The 15,881-nt window shown below is 44.1% G+C and overlaps 1 protein-coding gene across 3 annotated transcripts in view; it reads left to right on the top strand.

Moving 5' to 3' along the window:
* NEO1 (neogenin 1) overlaps positions 1-15,508 on the top strand; it is a 171,215-nt gene extending 155,707 nt beyond the window's left edge. For all 3 annotated transcript variants that reach the window (XM_078600157.1, XM_078600158.1, XM_078600156.1), the window contains 4 exons: positions 502-759; positions 3,671-3,946; positions 11,291-11,430; positions 12,617-15,508. In XM_078600157.1, coding sequence (XP_078456283.1) covers positions 502-759; positions 3,671-3,946; positions 11,291-11,430; positions 12,617-12,712 — 770 coding nt within the window. In that variant the 3' untranslated portion in view covers positions 12,713-15,508. The remainder of the gene's footprint in view (positions 1-501; positions 760-3,670; positions 3,947-11,290; positions 11,431-12,616) is intronic.
* Positions 15,509-15,881: the final 373 nt, after the last annotated feature.

Raw genomic sequence — 15,881 nt, 5'->3', positions numbered from 1 at the left:
TATATCTGCAGATTACATAGAAATCAATATTGAAGCATTTGCCCTACTATTATCCTTTGTTAGAATGATGTATAGCCGCCCTTGGGCTCTTTATACGTTCATTGTAAACTGCAGGTTGGAATTTTCATTTACGCTATTTGTCTTTTAAGAGCAGGTGCACACATAATACTTTATAATACCAGCTGTCATATTTAGTTTGTACGTCGTATGTTTTCCTGAGTTATCGAGTTGTTTTTTTGTTTGTTTCATATTTTTTTCTTCACATTCACATACTGTGTGTGCTGTTGTTCAACTGGCTACATGTAACATTTCATTGACATGCTGTTTGTTTTGTGTTTTTTTTTTGTCCTGTCGCTTTTTCCTTTTTATTTACCATCATCGCTTTAACCCCCCCCCCCCAACTCCCACTCCACCTGTCCTCCTGCTCGCCTCGACTCCCTGCCCCTTAACTGTCACCCCCCCCACTCCCCGCCACCTTAACTCCTTGGACGTTCAATAAAGTGTTGGCAACAGCCTCCCGCCATCATAACCCGGCAAAGAATCACCCGTCCTACCTCTCCCTCACCCGGCCGCCACCACCGCACCACCACCACCACCATCACCACCACCACCACCAGCTCTCCCCGCTGCCCCCTGCGCCCTCTCCGCCCCCCTTAACCGGCACCCCCTCGCCCTCCTGTAGCTTCCCAGGCCCCCCGGCATACGACGTGTGCATTGTGGGTCTCCCGGGGGCAGGTGGCGGCAGGGCTTCTGCCAGGGGTACGTTGCGAGCGGTCTCCCGCTGTGCCGATGCCGATTGCGTGGCGGTGGCGGGCGGGCGGGCGGGCGTGTAACCACGGGCCGCGTGTGTCTGGTTTGCCCTGTGCCAGAGGAGTTTGGTGGCGGCGTGCGGTCAGCCGCTAATGCATGACATCGGTGTTTCTCGACTCCAGTCCGCGTGACCCACCAGCACAGCTTGAATGTGTTTTCGGGTTGCACGTGCGCGTCGTTCGGCTTGGCGAATTGACGTGCGATCGTTTCTGTCCACATGCAAACGAGGCCACTACGCACTGCACGCACCTGATGGTTGGTTAATTGCGGGAAGCTGCAGCAATGGGGGTCGCAAGGAACTGGAGTTGAGAAACCCCGCGTGAGATGGCTGGTTTAGCATGACAAAATTAACCGTTGCGGTGTATAAAAACACGACTGAGTCAACTGTACGGGTTGGTGGTTGTCATGTGGGTAGGCTGATTCCCATGATAGGAATGTGGATTTTCTCCCACTGGCTCCAGGCTGCCATTGTAAACGAGCATTTCCTTGTGAGCAATAGACAAGGGAGATGGGTTTTTTGTTTCCTGTACGCTAGTGTATATGTGAATGCTCTCAATACATTACGCGTTCACGAAAGAGTAGTTGGGCGAGCTGTGCATGGAGTTCTGAACCATGATGCGCATTGCGAGTGACAACAGATGCCTGTAACTTGGCTTGGGCCCTCCCCTAGGTGGACTGAACGCAAAATGTAATACCGATTGCAGCACAATCACAGGTAGCACTGTGAAGACGAAGGCATTGGTGCTGGCTACACAGCAGCCAAGCATGGTTGCTGTGAGAGCATTCATAGTAATAGGTGATCGCTAACAAACAGCACATGCTGTGCCAACAGTCACCAAGGCTAAATTAGTGAGCCACATCTTATTCGATATATACTTATTTTAATCGGCTAAACATATTCATAATCAACGTGTTTGGGTTTAGATCGCGTTATTTATAAATGTGTCGTAACCCTCCACCACCCGACACGGCCAATCAGTAAAAAAGTGTCACGTTGACAAAAGACAAATAGTTCACTGCTTTAGCCCACCGGTGTGTTGAAGCGTGAAACCACAACATTTACAATTTGAGTACGACGTTTCGCTGGTAATTGCATCCAGCATCATCGGGCAATTCGGCGAATTGTCAACGTGACACTTTTTTACTGAATGGCCGTGTCGGGTGGTGGAGGGTTACGACACATTTATAAATAACGCGATCTAAACCCAAAAACGTTGATTATGAATAATATTGGTCGCGAAAGCCTACGTGTTAAACGGCTAAACATAATAATAAATGCACATAAATGAAGCCTCAAGTCAATTCACACTTAAGTTCCAGTTGAGCCCTCATTTCCATCTGCTACAAAAATGTTGCAGGGTAAATGCAGATTACTTGCCTGGTACCCGGCACACCCTTACGCGACGATCAATCAGTTTGGCTTCATCGTTAAACCAGAAGACCGGAGGGGTTGCTGCCTCATAATAGGTTCATAAAACGGCCTACATTGTATACAAATTGTGAAGTCGACATTTTATGGAGTCCCCTTTTATAAGACACGAACATCATTAAAGCTCTTAATACAGCAATTAATTTGTTTTCATGAAAAGGATTGATACGCTATCGCAGCAGTACTGTCAAAAACATGCTGTACTCCACAATCATAACGTATACATCTTTTCCACGTGAAATTATTTTTTATCAATATATGTATTTTTTGAGTTCGCAATAGCCTACTCGCGATTTGCCCGAATAAATATTTAAATCGTCTTGGTAATTTCGTTACATTAATATATATATCACGCAACATTGGCGATAAATATGATTAAACCCTACGTTATGCAAAGGTTAAAGGCGTCACTGTAACTTTTACTGCAAATTCTGTCTATTTTTCGACACCCAATCTGTGCCGCAAGTCATAAATTTTGTTAAGCGTGGCGCTAAAATGGCCATCCCATAAATTCCAGACACCCAAGATTTTAAAACTGCTGTCCAAATTAATAAACGCCGCACTCAAACAGCCTCAATTAACATACAAGTTGGGAATATTTGTCTTTCACAACCTTTTCTGGGGTATATCTTGTTAATAAAACAAAATTGGTTAGACCTGGGCTATATGTTAACGCCACATTATGCTCGTTTGATGATTGCTCAAAGATTGTTGATTTGTTGCGGCTTGCTTTCGAGCTCGCATGCGAAATAATGCATTTAATAAATATGGTTGTAGCATTAAGATAAAGACATTTTGTGTGTAAACTCATTGCACACGGGTATTTTGGAACTGGTGGAAAAGTGATAATGCAGTGTTTTATGGGCTACGCGCAAAATATACAATTTTATATCTAAATATATGTTGAACTTCTTTTGGACCGTACATAGCCAACCAAGCTAATATCTAAGCCTCTTATAGGTTGACCCATCGGAGGTGCCTTGCTGACATTAATAGTTGATCAGGAGTAACATATGCCCTAACAATCTAAACGGTTACATTTTCGTTTCATCAGAATAATTTAATAAATCCAAAAACACACAGAGCCTCACGTGAAACTAAAACTCCCTCAATCAAATCATGGCTGCCTGTGGCCATCTGTCATTGATTATTTATTTGGCCCACGCTGTAAAACATGTATATATATATTTAATGGATGAAATAGCAATGATACATTAGGATCTACGGATGAAATGCGCCTTATAAATATAAATTGATATTATTCAGCAACACACGTTGTTTTTCTACGGCAGCGACAGCAGTGGTGGGTGTCCTCTTGTTATATCAGCTGGAGGCAGACAGTTGCGAGCACAGCAGCAGCGTCGGCGTGCGTGGTGCCGAGCGATCTTCTGACGGCTTTGTTCCTACACCCCCCCCGCCCCTTTGCCGCAGACTCACTGCAGCAGTCGCCAAGCGGAGAAATGGCCCCAGGTCCCGTGCCGGGCCTGGGCGAGAGCGACGGTTGTCCGACCGCCGGACCGGCGGCTGCCGCCGGTCCGGCCGTCGCGTCGGTGGTGGCGGACGACGATCCGCCGGGCCGGCACCTTCCCACGGCGCACGTGCGGCCCTCCCAGCCGCTCACCAGCTTCGCCGTGCCTGTTGTGCCCGCCCACCCGTCCGTCGATGGCGCCGCTGCCGTGGGCAGCGTGGGCCCGCTGCACCCGCAAGGTCTCGTCCGGTTAAATTTTTTTGTAACGTTTTTTGTATGTTGTTGGAAACAAACAAAAACATTCTTCTCTCTCTCTCTTCCACCGTTTTTTTAAATTCCAGTCGCGCTACGCATGCACGTTGAACTTCTTTCGTCCCGAGGTGTGGATAAAGGACCACAAACTAAACACAAAAAGCAGTTCTAAAGTCGTTGATTTTCAATCTATATTTAAATTGCATAGCTCCAGTGGCTTTCTAATATCGAAAGAAGAGCGTTCCAGACGGCCGCAGAAGCGTCATGTCATGAGATCAACTAACTGCTCGTTCGCACGTCTCGCCGAGCGGCGCAAACCTTTGTGTTGAAAAATGGCTCACGGTTGAGGTTCCCTCAACTGATCCATGGTCCACACTGTAGAGGAGGGCAATGCTTTTCAACCGCTCTGCATGTGAGAGTAATGACAGCAAGGCTGATATTTGACCTCTCAAAGCTGGAATGAAGCGCAGAGCAAAATTTTAAGTTAATTTTTTTCGTGCAGTCTTTTGTGACCAGACTGTGACCAAACAACTCGCTTCACTGACAAGTTGGTTAAATCACAAGGTGCCGACTTGGATTCGAACCCAGCGTCACTCAAGTACCAGCTCAGCGCTTTAACCCTCCGAGTCACCCAGCCAACTTTTCTTATTTTTGTAAATGTTCATCCAGAGTCATATTCCTGTTCTGCTGTAGCCATCGTGTGGCATGAAACCCAAGGAATGTCCACGTGGAAGGCTCAGAGAGAGCTTCACAGCATCACTTCTTTGTCAGAGCGAAGCAACCGGGAGATGGCTTAACAAATATTTCCTCTCAATCCACTTCAATAAACTCCTCATACAGTAAGCGGCGGCACATAAATTATATGGCCTTCGGGAAGTATTCGTTTTTTTCATCAAACCAATATTGAAGCGTCAGAGCTGGAATATGCAGGATTAAGTAAAACATTAATTTTAATATAAGTTTGTGTGTGTGTGTGCGCATTCATTGGTGACTAGGCTGATACCATCGACTCGCTCATGCTTGAGAACTTGAATTAACCCTGTTCGGCTGCCTAGATTTTAATCCATGATCTCGGTGGTTGCTGGCTCAGTGTTCTGACATAACCATTCGCCCAATGAGTCACCCAGGTAACTAAAGCTCAAGTGAAATGCGAATTACTTTGTTTGATTATAAAGTGGTGGCATATGCCAGTAATTGAGCACTTCAGACGTGCGGTTGGGTGCATCATGCAGAGTGCCATGTGTGACGCCTGCGGTGGGAAATAGATTGCAGTACAGAAAGTAGGTCGCTGACATGCCTCAGTGGATTCTTGAACTTAATTCCCTAATTGTACGTGGGTTTAATCTTGACTCCGCCGAGGTCAGAATTTCCGTCATAAATGAAGTCACTGACGAAGCTCAGTTCAACACGTAGGAGGCTTTCATGACCAGCATTATCCATAATGTAGGTTTTTTTGGGTTGGATTGCGTAAATACAAATGTGTCGTTAAACCCCGCCACCACCCAACACGGCCACTTAGTGAGGTTTGTCACGTAAACAAAACGCGTCAATTCGTTACTAGTTCAGCACACTGGTGTGTTGGAGAGTAAACCCACAACATTTACAATTTGAGTACGACCTTTCGCCAGTAATCACAACCAGCATCATCCGGCGACAGCTGTTGCCATTGTAGTGCAGGACAAATTTACATGGATAATGGTTCATTTATTAAATCAATCCAAGAAAGATACTTTTCGTGGTGACTTAACGCATGTATCCGTGTTATATTTGTGTAAGAAAAATTGCTCACGTATTATGCTTCAGCAAGATAATATTGCCTAAACTGCCTATTTACATTTTGTTAAATTGTTTATACAAAGATGAAAAGCTTAAAATAAAGTGTTTCTCTGCTAATCTATCTTCATTGGCAGCCCTAAACCCATGGTAAAAAAAAACAAATTGAAATTCATATGGTGAGTGTTGGTGTCTTCCTAGGATAGTCATTGTTATTACTCTCCCGCCATAGCGCAACAAAATATAATGGAACACAACTAACAATGTGGATTTAGACTCGGCAGGATGCACAAGCAGAATAATACAATGAGGCATTTCATGGCATCTTGTTTTATCTTACTCTTTCATGTTTTATCTCCCCGTTTGTTGAGCTAAAGAAAACTGCGCGTGAAAATATCGCTGAAGGACATTCGGTGGTACCCTAACCATAACGTTGTACGGGGGAAAACATCCCGCTTATGGGATCCTGGCATATCCATACTAATGATATGTCAAAGCCCCAAGAACATTTCTTGCTTCAACTAAACCTTGAGTGGTCCTTAAAGTTCCATCTAAGATGCACTTTAAATGACATGCTGACGTTGCTAGATGTGATAAGGTCATTACGTTGGTTGCTAGGAGTGGCGGGATGGGGGTGGGAAAATGCCCTATCCTTTACCCCACTCCCCAGCAGACCACTGGCTCGGTGCCAGAACCAAAAAGCATCGCGTAGATAGCGCAGATATCCGATACCCCGCTTTAATCGCCAATCTGACAGTGCTGAGGGGGCGGGTGAATAGAGCTTTGAGAATGGAAGGCGATTTGACTGACAGCTCTTGTAGCACGGTGACAGGCAGCGTTGATGCTTTTAGCGGCATGCTGTGTGCTCTTAAAAAGCCAATTTCTGTATGAAAGGTGGGGGCAAGATTGGATTGTTACGTACTGTGGTTTGCTAAAAAGGGATTTGATGGCCTATCGGTAACGCGCGGGCACAAATCCCAAAAGTGTGACCAAGACAGATCGGGAAAGATTTCCATTACAGTGGAACAAGTAATGGTGCAGAGTGGGCGACAAGTGTTGCGTGTTCCAAATCTCTGGTTGGATGTAGTGAAGCGGACTCGGTTTGTTTGAGCGTGAGATCGCCGGACGATATTTTTCCGCGTTTCCCTTTTTTCACGTTGCAAACGCGCTCGCACACCACCCGCGGGTCTCGCTTTTGTGCAAAAAGGTTAATGCATTCCCTATCTGATACAATTAGAGCATCTTTATACAGCAAAGATGAATAGTACCGTTTTGTATGACCCATCACTTGGTAATATTTTAAAATACTTGATACTAAAATGCTTTGACTTTTTCACCTATAGCTTGAAAGAATATACAAAACAATGGCTCTTCAAATCCTTTGACTTTATAACCTTTCTGAATTTCTTTTCACCAATTTTTTTTTGCACAAGTCACACTTTCTGCCGTAATGAATCCCTTAGTGTTGAAATGACACGTGTTAATTACATGCTGCCGAGGGCTAAGGTTTCAGAAGAGTCGAGGCATCTTGGTAATTGCTCGCCTAATTGCCTTGTCAACCTTGTTCTGGTGTTCCCAACGGTGCCAACAACCAGTTGTGTCGAGTCCTTCACTCTCGGCCTGCAGAGTCGCAACCAATGGAGAATCTGGAACGGTCTTTTCGCAACAGTTGAAACTCATTGCGGTGCTGAGATGGGCATTAGCAATGGGAAAGAGATGGTCCTGGGATATACAAGCCTTTGGAGCCCACGTGAATGCATTTTACAACTTACTCAGCCTGCATCTCCTGAAATAGGCCTGATCTCATCAAATATCAGATGATAAGCAGGGTTAAAACCTGGTTGATACTTGGAATGGGTAATATGTGGATGGATGATTGCATTGCCAGGTGTTGTAGGCATGAGCCATTCTGCTCTAGCACTCACCCCATATGTACAGGGTGGCCCAAAGCCAGGATACAAAGAGTTATTATATTTATTTTAACAAATGTTCACACTCACTTCCTCTAACATTAATGCATGCATACATTCGCTAATGAGATTAATGACCAGGTGTACAGGTCCAATCTTTGAACATTCATCAATTACGTTCCGTCAATTTCGTAAATTTTCCTTCCTTGTTTTTTGACGTCTTCCAAAAGGGAAGAAGAAAAATAATAGATGTTCACAATGATAATCAATAAACATATTAACATCACGAATACGCAATTAAAATGTTGTAATGCCGGTGTTATAATGAATGAAATAACCCTTTGCGTCCTGACCTTTGGACCACCCTGTAGATGAGGAAAGGTTGCAATGCCCATTGCTTGGTTATAGCAGCGTTTATTCACTTGCCTGTGAATACAGAAGAGGGGGGCTGGGATGGCATAGCCTTCAGGAGAGGTGGGGGGGGCACCCACCCCGAGTGCTAGGCAGATGCCTATTTGTCACCCGATGACTCTTCACTTTATATATAAGAAAACTATCGTGTGTTTTTATTTTTAAGGCCCCAAAGTGTTATCCACGAATGTGTTGGAGCTGGGTTTTTTTCTTCTTCTAGATTTGAAGCTTTCGTGACTGCAAGGATTCATACTCTTAGGTTTTTTCGGTAAAGTCACGTAGGTAAAAATAAAAAATAAAATAAAAATAATAGAAATAATAATAGAAATAAAATTATAAATCACGACGTTTCGGAGGCAACACTTGATACAGTAAATCTAGCTGTGACGGTCCCACCTGATGACGGAGACTTGTGTTGCCTCCGAAACGTGATTTATAATTTTATTTCTATCATTATTTCTATTATTTTTATTTTTATTATTCATTTTACCTACGTGACTTTACCGAAAAAACCTAAGAGAAGCTGTTTTTGTTTGTTTGTTTGTTAATAGTCCTCATGAAGGGCAACTTGGTCTGATTGACAAAGTGGTGGACCGTTGAATTGATTACTTGCCGATTTGTCAATAGTGCAGGAAACCAAATGCGAGGCACTATTTTGTTGGGCGGGATGCTCCAGGCGAAGGAGCACGTTTTTTTGTTCATGTTCTCCTCTGCCCTATCGCTTTCGTATCGAGTGAGCAGGTGTGTTCATTGATCCACGTGTGCGCGTGTGTCACCGCTGACTCGACATGCTTCTATGACCAACGTGTTTGCATCAACGCCGCCCTCGTGGTCATAGCTTCACCCCAACCGCCACTCGCATTAACATTCTCAAACCCACATCATCCTCCACCTGCCCCCCCCGTTCCCCTTTGAATGTTGAAATTATTTCGCACCGTGCGTAGCCAACCGCGCTAAGTCGGATGTGCGGGTGAAGGACAACAAACTAAACACAAAAAGAAGTTCTAAAGAAATGAGTTTTCAATCTAGATTTGAGAGTGCATAGCTCCAGAAGCTTCCAAATGTTTCCCTCCACCTCTGTTATCCCTCTAGCTACAGCCTCCCCCTCCCTCCATATTCCTCGACGTTTTCTTATGTATCTCGTGATTCTGCATTAATAGCCAGCAATGCAATCCGATATTCACATTATATAGTCAACAAATCTAAACATGACCATTTCAATGAATACGTAACTACATATTTTTTTCAATAAATTGTCAAGATCCATTTTTTTCTGGTCCAATCCGTAACATTTTATTTGCCAACCAATTAAATGAATGTTCAACTCCGTAAAATAATCTTGAAGACCAAAGTCAATACTCAGCTGCTTGGCAGTCCATGTTCTCTGCTGGTAGACTTAAGTAGGTGATTCAAATCCCACAGTCTTATGACAGGAATTACTCTTTCCACCGTTGAATTGCCGCGATATTGTACTCACTTTACTCACCCCAAGGGGATGATGAGCTGGGTCTATCCCTAGCTGGGATATTAGCTCACAACATTCTGATTGTGAAGAAAGTGCTTTTCCACACTTTCCTCCTGAATTGATTGATGTAACATTTCTAACTTATGGGTGGATTCAACGCTCAGAGACAGAGTGGTTTTAATGAATACCAGCGAAATGGATCCAGTGCACGCAATTGAGCTGGTCTTGTATAGACTGTGGCCTCTATCGGCTGAGGCATGTCAAAATGTGCCTTAACTAAAATGCATGGCTATAGTAACTGATCAATAAAATCAAATGCTATATTTAGAACGAGTTGTGTTCCCGCCTGGGGTGCAATATTTCTCTATGTCAAAGGAAAGCTGTTTATAAATGATACTTTGAAGATATATATATCAAATACAGTTCTTAAAATGAACATCACAGCGACAAGGCTGACATGGAAAATGTAAACATTTTAATACGATTTAAAATCCAATCGTGCTTGACCAACAAATATAAACATTTAATTTTGGCTTTGTTGCTTCACATTTGACATACTCGCCCAGAAGTCTTCATATCAAATTCCAGATTTGAAGCTTTCGTGACTGCAAGGATTCATATTCTTAGGTTTTTTCGGTAAAGTCACGTAGGTAAAAAATGTAAATTAATAAAAGTAAAATAAAACAAAATAAAAAATCACGACGTTTCGGAAGCAACACAAGCCTCCATCTTCAGGTGGAACCGTCACAGCCACGACAGCTGTATCAAGTATCAAATGTTTACACTCGGCGTGTGTGTGTGTGTGTGTGCTCTTGTATGTGTCGGCCTTCATAGGTGCTCGCTAGTAGCACTTGCCCCAACTGTCTGTTAAGGCTACACGGGCCATCTATGTCTTGTCGGGCATGTGTGTGCATTCATTTCACGCGATCCGCATTTGGCCGTTGGGTAGAAAGGTCCCACACACGTGCAAGAGCAGCTCCCTCCGTGGCTGGTCGTGACGAATTTGAGACGTTAAAATAAAATCGGAATCAAACGGTGCTCCTGTTGGGAAGGTGATGCGTGTTTCTTGTTAGCGGGGGCGGGGGGGGGGGTGGGAGAGCAGCTGTGCGTTGCAGAAAAGGGTGGCAGCAATATAAATATTCTCTGGGTGGTAGAGCAGAAAGAAACATTTGAGATCACGGGATTCACGTTGGCCAACGTCAAAGTGGAAATTCCACATTCCTATGGTGGAAAAAGTCCCTCCATCGGACAGATGCTGTGAGACCGCGAGCCCAGTGCCATTGCCGGTAGTTTTCCCAGGAAGTCTTCAAGGCTCTCTATTCATGCGCTTGAGATGCTTGGCCAATGCCATTGCTGAGTTTCTGGGCACGTGTGGGAGGAAACTGGAGAACCTGTAGAAAACCCACGCCTCGGGGTGACACCCCGAGCATTGCCATATCCTGGCCTACTCGCAGCCCAATACCTACATGGCCTGTCAAGCCCTGGTGGCCCCTCATCCAAATGCGAACCAGGCTCAACACTTGCTTCGCGTATGCGAGCCGACGAGTTTTGGCGCATGTAAGGCGATTCGGTGACAGGCTTTGGTAAGTCATTTTATCGACCGCAAAGTCATGATGGACCGATTCGACTCACCTAGCTGAGATTTGAACTCGCGCACTTCAGATTGTGAGCGGGGGGCAGGGTGGAAACTCTCAGCGCAGTGGCACCTGGCCCCGACAATTGTATAATTATTATTATTGCTGTTTTTACAACAATGCCCTCATGCCTCCCAGGTGGTCCCCAGCTGCTTCCAGCCAGGACGGCTTCGGTGGGCACATTGGGACGTACCCGCGCCCCGCTGCCTGTCACCATGCCCAGCGCCCCCGACGCCCCCGTGGAACCCAGCCACCATCCCTTCGAGGACACGGAGAGCGTGAGTTTGAAATAAATGTTGTGCTGCGACCAGCATGCGGGGCGGCGGCGGCGGCGGCGGCAGCGGCTTCTTTGAGTCGCTCGGCAAAACTGCCAGCGCTCAAAGGCCCGTGACGGTCGCAGGTGGCAAAGGTAATGGTAGCGGCGGGGTCACAGTGCTTGGCTATGCATGAGCTGTAATGTTTTGTGAAGAAAAATTCACGTGTACATTATCTTTAAATTATTATTATCATTCCTCCCAGCCACTTGCCAATCCTTTCAATAGGGTGAACCCATCTGTGACCCCCCGCCGAAAAAAATGTCCCCTGTCACCGCTGATAACTAATTTAAATATAAAGTTATTAGCTTACATCTAGTCAGTTTAAATGCAAATGTCCTAAATGGTTATTTGCGTGTAATATAAATTTGAAATTTAAACACACCGTGGCGAGGAACCAAAATTGTTTTATGTTTGCTGACATACATTAATGTCAATTCAATTTGTGGTTCAATGCTGAGAAATATAATACTTTATTTCAGCATTTTTCAATTTTTTTTTTATTATATTCTTTTGGCTGAGAGTGCATAAATGTTGTTGGTTATTGTCTGCTGTCGAAAATCCTGTTACTGTCAGTGTCGAGTGGATCACATTTTGTTAAAATGTGTTTAAGGCTCACAGCCTCTTTGCTTTGTCTCACTTAAGCATTCTTCATAAGCTCCAGATTCCCTACATTCATTATGATTATTGTATCATTACCCTCCACTGCAAAATGACTTGCTATCGACTACCTGTCAGTCCTATATTTAAGCCATCACCATAATTGGGCAGTCTTGAATTTGGAATTGTGATTTTACCATTTCGGTCACAAGTTTGCAATTTAACCATACATCACACAGTCGAGTTTTAAATACGTTGTGTCTGAAGCCTCTAACCATGTCTCCTTTTATCCTTCCTATCCTCTCTCTTTTAACGCCATTTTGTGTTCACCAAATCCTCCTTTACGATTGTTATTTTTGTTGTCTGGCATTTTTACTACGTATCCCTTTTTTCACGCCCTCCCTGTCCTTCTGTGTGTCTCTCTCGCTGTGGTGACGGGTGCGGTGTGGCGGCCTAGCAGGCTTTGTGAGGCCCGGCTCAAGGGTTTCCCTCTCCTCAAAACAAAAAAAAGCTCACACCTTCACGCTGACGGCAATTCCCCTTCCCGCAGACCTTCGGGCAAGACGACGAGGAGCTGAGTGCTGAGATGGCAAACCTGGAAGGGCTGATGAAGGACCTCAATGCTATCACATCCTCAGGAATCTGAACAGCCATTGGCCCAGAGGAGAAATTACAAAATTGAACTCGAATGAAAAGCATCTGGACAAGTAAGAGACACACAAATGGCGGTGTCGGTGTAATTGCGAGCAAACACTGCAGCGTTTTGCAAGCCATCAACCCGTGATTTCAATGCCTCTGGTGTGCCAAGTTCATCGCTGACTGATGGATGATTAATGCGGTTTTTCGCAACCCATTTTTGAAAGCTTGCTTTGAAGCAATGATTCAGAACTTCAAGCTGTACCTTTAAAGACTTTTTCGAGCTCTGAAGTGTCATCAAAGCTGGGAGACATCAATGCGGTGGACATGCCCCTTGCAAGGGAATCGATGTGGATTGTTACATCCTCTACAACGCCACTTTTGTGGAAAAGCACCTTTGCAATCCTCGACTTAAAATCGGCAAAACTGAACACTTCTCTTGAAGGAGAAGAGTGAGAAGACAATTAGAAAAAGAAATGTGGGTTAGGGAGAAAGTAAAACAATACAATTCTCTTTGCAAAGAAGCGCATTTTAAAGGTAAATATTTTGTTGGATGCGTATTTTAACTTTCATGTCTTCTTGGAGTCTGTAGATAGCTATTGTGTTAGTCTGTTGACATGTGCATACTGGCAAAATGGTGTCTTTATGTTACGTACAGTACAATCACGTATTTTTTTGCGAAAAATCTGGTACCTTTTTTGATAATGGGTGCAACCGTGGATGTTCACGAAAGGGACGTCAATACCACTGAAGGGGGCGAAGGGGTGGTGGGAGTGGTGGGGGTGGGGAGTGGGAGGAAGGTTCTGGATTAACGATTAAACTCCAACCATCAAAGAAGACATGGGCTGGCAGCGACCTGGAATTTCAATCAATAACTGGGACTGGCTCACAAGCCCCCGGAACCTCATTTCAGTGTGTCCAGCGATGCCATTTCTTGGAATAATTGAAAATAAATATTATTGTTGTTTTTTTTTTAAGATGGGAGAATGAGAGTGGATATATTTATTTATCTCCCCCCTCAATCGCCATAAGCGGAGAGATGTGTTTGCATTATTACAGAACGCAATAGGGCCACACACACACACGTGGTAGGCAACATCTTAACAGCACAAACGGTTACAATGGGAGTGTTTTAGGGCAGCTGTGCTGTTGTGACTACCAATTGTGCCAACTTTTTAAGAGTTTTCACTGTTTGCATCTGTTCAGGCTCGCATTCATTGTAGACGGATGAGACACGTTTATAATGCGTCACTCAAAGGGTTCACAAAACACCTCCCATTTGGCCTCCCCCCCCCCCCGTACACGCTGATTCACACTTGCAGTGTTGGTCGTGGCTGTACGCAAGACACATGGCAGCTGGTCACTGCCAACATAACGCTTGTAAGAATATGGCACAAAATGGGATTAACAAATGCTGCGTGTTATTTTGATTCGTATCCATGAACGATTTGTTATTATTATTATTATCATCATCATTATTTTACCTCCTGTATTACCACGCCGGTTAGTCGATTCGTCGTGGTGTGGAGAGCTTTTTTTTCCCGTAGACGCTTTGCAAAAGGCCAGTTCAAGATTTTGCCATCTGGCGCAACTGTTAATAAACCGAGCCTTGGTGATCGCTGCTGCACAAATTGTATCTGTTAAGCCCCTGTGCATGGCGAGATGCGCGTGTTGATGACGGGTGGCACGTCATTTTTTGGTCTCGCGATGAAGTTGCCATGGGTGCTCGTCGTTGAAACGTTGATCAGCAATGCCATATCTGCCTGGCGGTTACATCGTCACGCATGGTGATGCTTGCCAGTCAAAGCACTCGACTCTGAAACGAACATGAACCAATGCTGATTGATATGGGTGGAGTAGAGAGAGAGCCCAAAGGCCCCATTCTTTTACGCACGAAAAAGGCAGCAGCTTTTGTGGTAATAATTCGGGGATGTTGACAAAACAGTTTATGAAGGACAGAGACGACAGTGTTGAATTGCTATGCAGTTCAGGCCTGGATAATAATAAAAAACCACTGAGCTTTATTTATGGATGTTATGTTACTTAGCTCTAAATTAAATACTTGAATAATTGTACATTGTCAAAGGTGTACAAAGTGGTAAAAATGTTTCCATTGTAAACAGCGTTTTCTCGGACAAAATGGGAAGCTTACTTTTCCTATATTTGACCCAGGCCGAAAAAAAAGGTACTAACTTTTCAGCACAATAATGAATACAAGTCTGCGTGTTATTAGTATCAATATACTGTTGTAGAGTATGCTGGCTAATCAAGTCATTTGGTACATTTTCCACATTCTTATGGACAATGATGTATTTTAAACCAATCATTTGCATATATACCATCACTTACAACCATTGCTCTTTTCTATGAAGGCTGTTTAACCCTGCCATGACTAGTACTTTATCCACTTAAATATTTCACTTTTTGACCGAGCGTCTGTTAAATTTGCCACTGTTGCTATCGTCTGCTTTTAATATGTGGCATACTTAAGAACATCGATCACGTCGAATGAGCATCCGCATTTAGCTGACTGATTTTTTTTAAAGTTGATGCCCTAGCTTTTTTTCAGAATTACACGGTTGTTAATATCAAGTGTTCAATGATAAATATATATTTTTTAGTCGTCTGCATTTATTCGCTCAATTTTGAGGTTCATATTGCTAAGTGCTACGTTTGGTACCGTTTTGCTTTGGAGTATACTTTTGAGTGTGTGACAAGTGGCTCTTACCGTTTCTGAAACTGTTAACATTTAGACCCTTAAAGACGCTCATTGTGATACAAATGAATAAAACTGCTGTCTTATATAGAACGCGGTACCGCTTCTTACTTTCTCGACGGGAGAATAATTCTGTTACGAGGGGACTGCATCACTTTTACACACGGTGCAACAGAGAAGATTTGGAACTGATGCACGTATGAGTTAATATGACACCAACAAAATTGTCTGTGTCACCACAATGTACTGTTATACCACGTGTATCTTCACACCATAAGAAGGTCAAGGTGCAGCCCTGCAATTTCTTGCTCAAACCACTGTTGGCTGGTGGTAGGGCCTCTGCAAGTGGGAGCTCAAGAGTACCCCAAAAGTTGACACTTTGATTTAATCTTCCAACACTGGAAGAGGCACCTATACCATCACACTATGTTACCGATCTTGACTTCAACCTTTCGTGACTGCA

This window comes from Lampetra planeri, chromosome 13 (assembly GCF_965212315.1).
Source record: "Lampetra planeri chromosome 13, kcLamPlan1.2.h2, whole genome shotgun sequence".
Classification (NCBI taxonomy): Eukaryota; Metazoa; Chordata; class Hyperoartia; order Petromyzontiformes; family Petromyzontidae; genus Lampetra; species Lampetra planeri.
The sequence above is the reverse complement of the archived record's forward strand: the minus strand, read 5'-3'. Positions and strand labels throughout refer to the sequence as shown.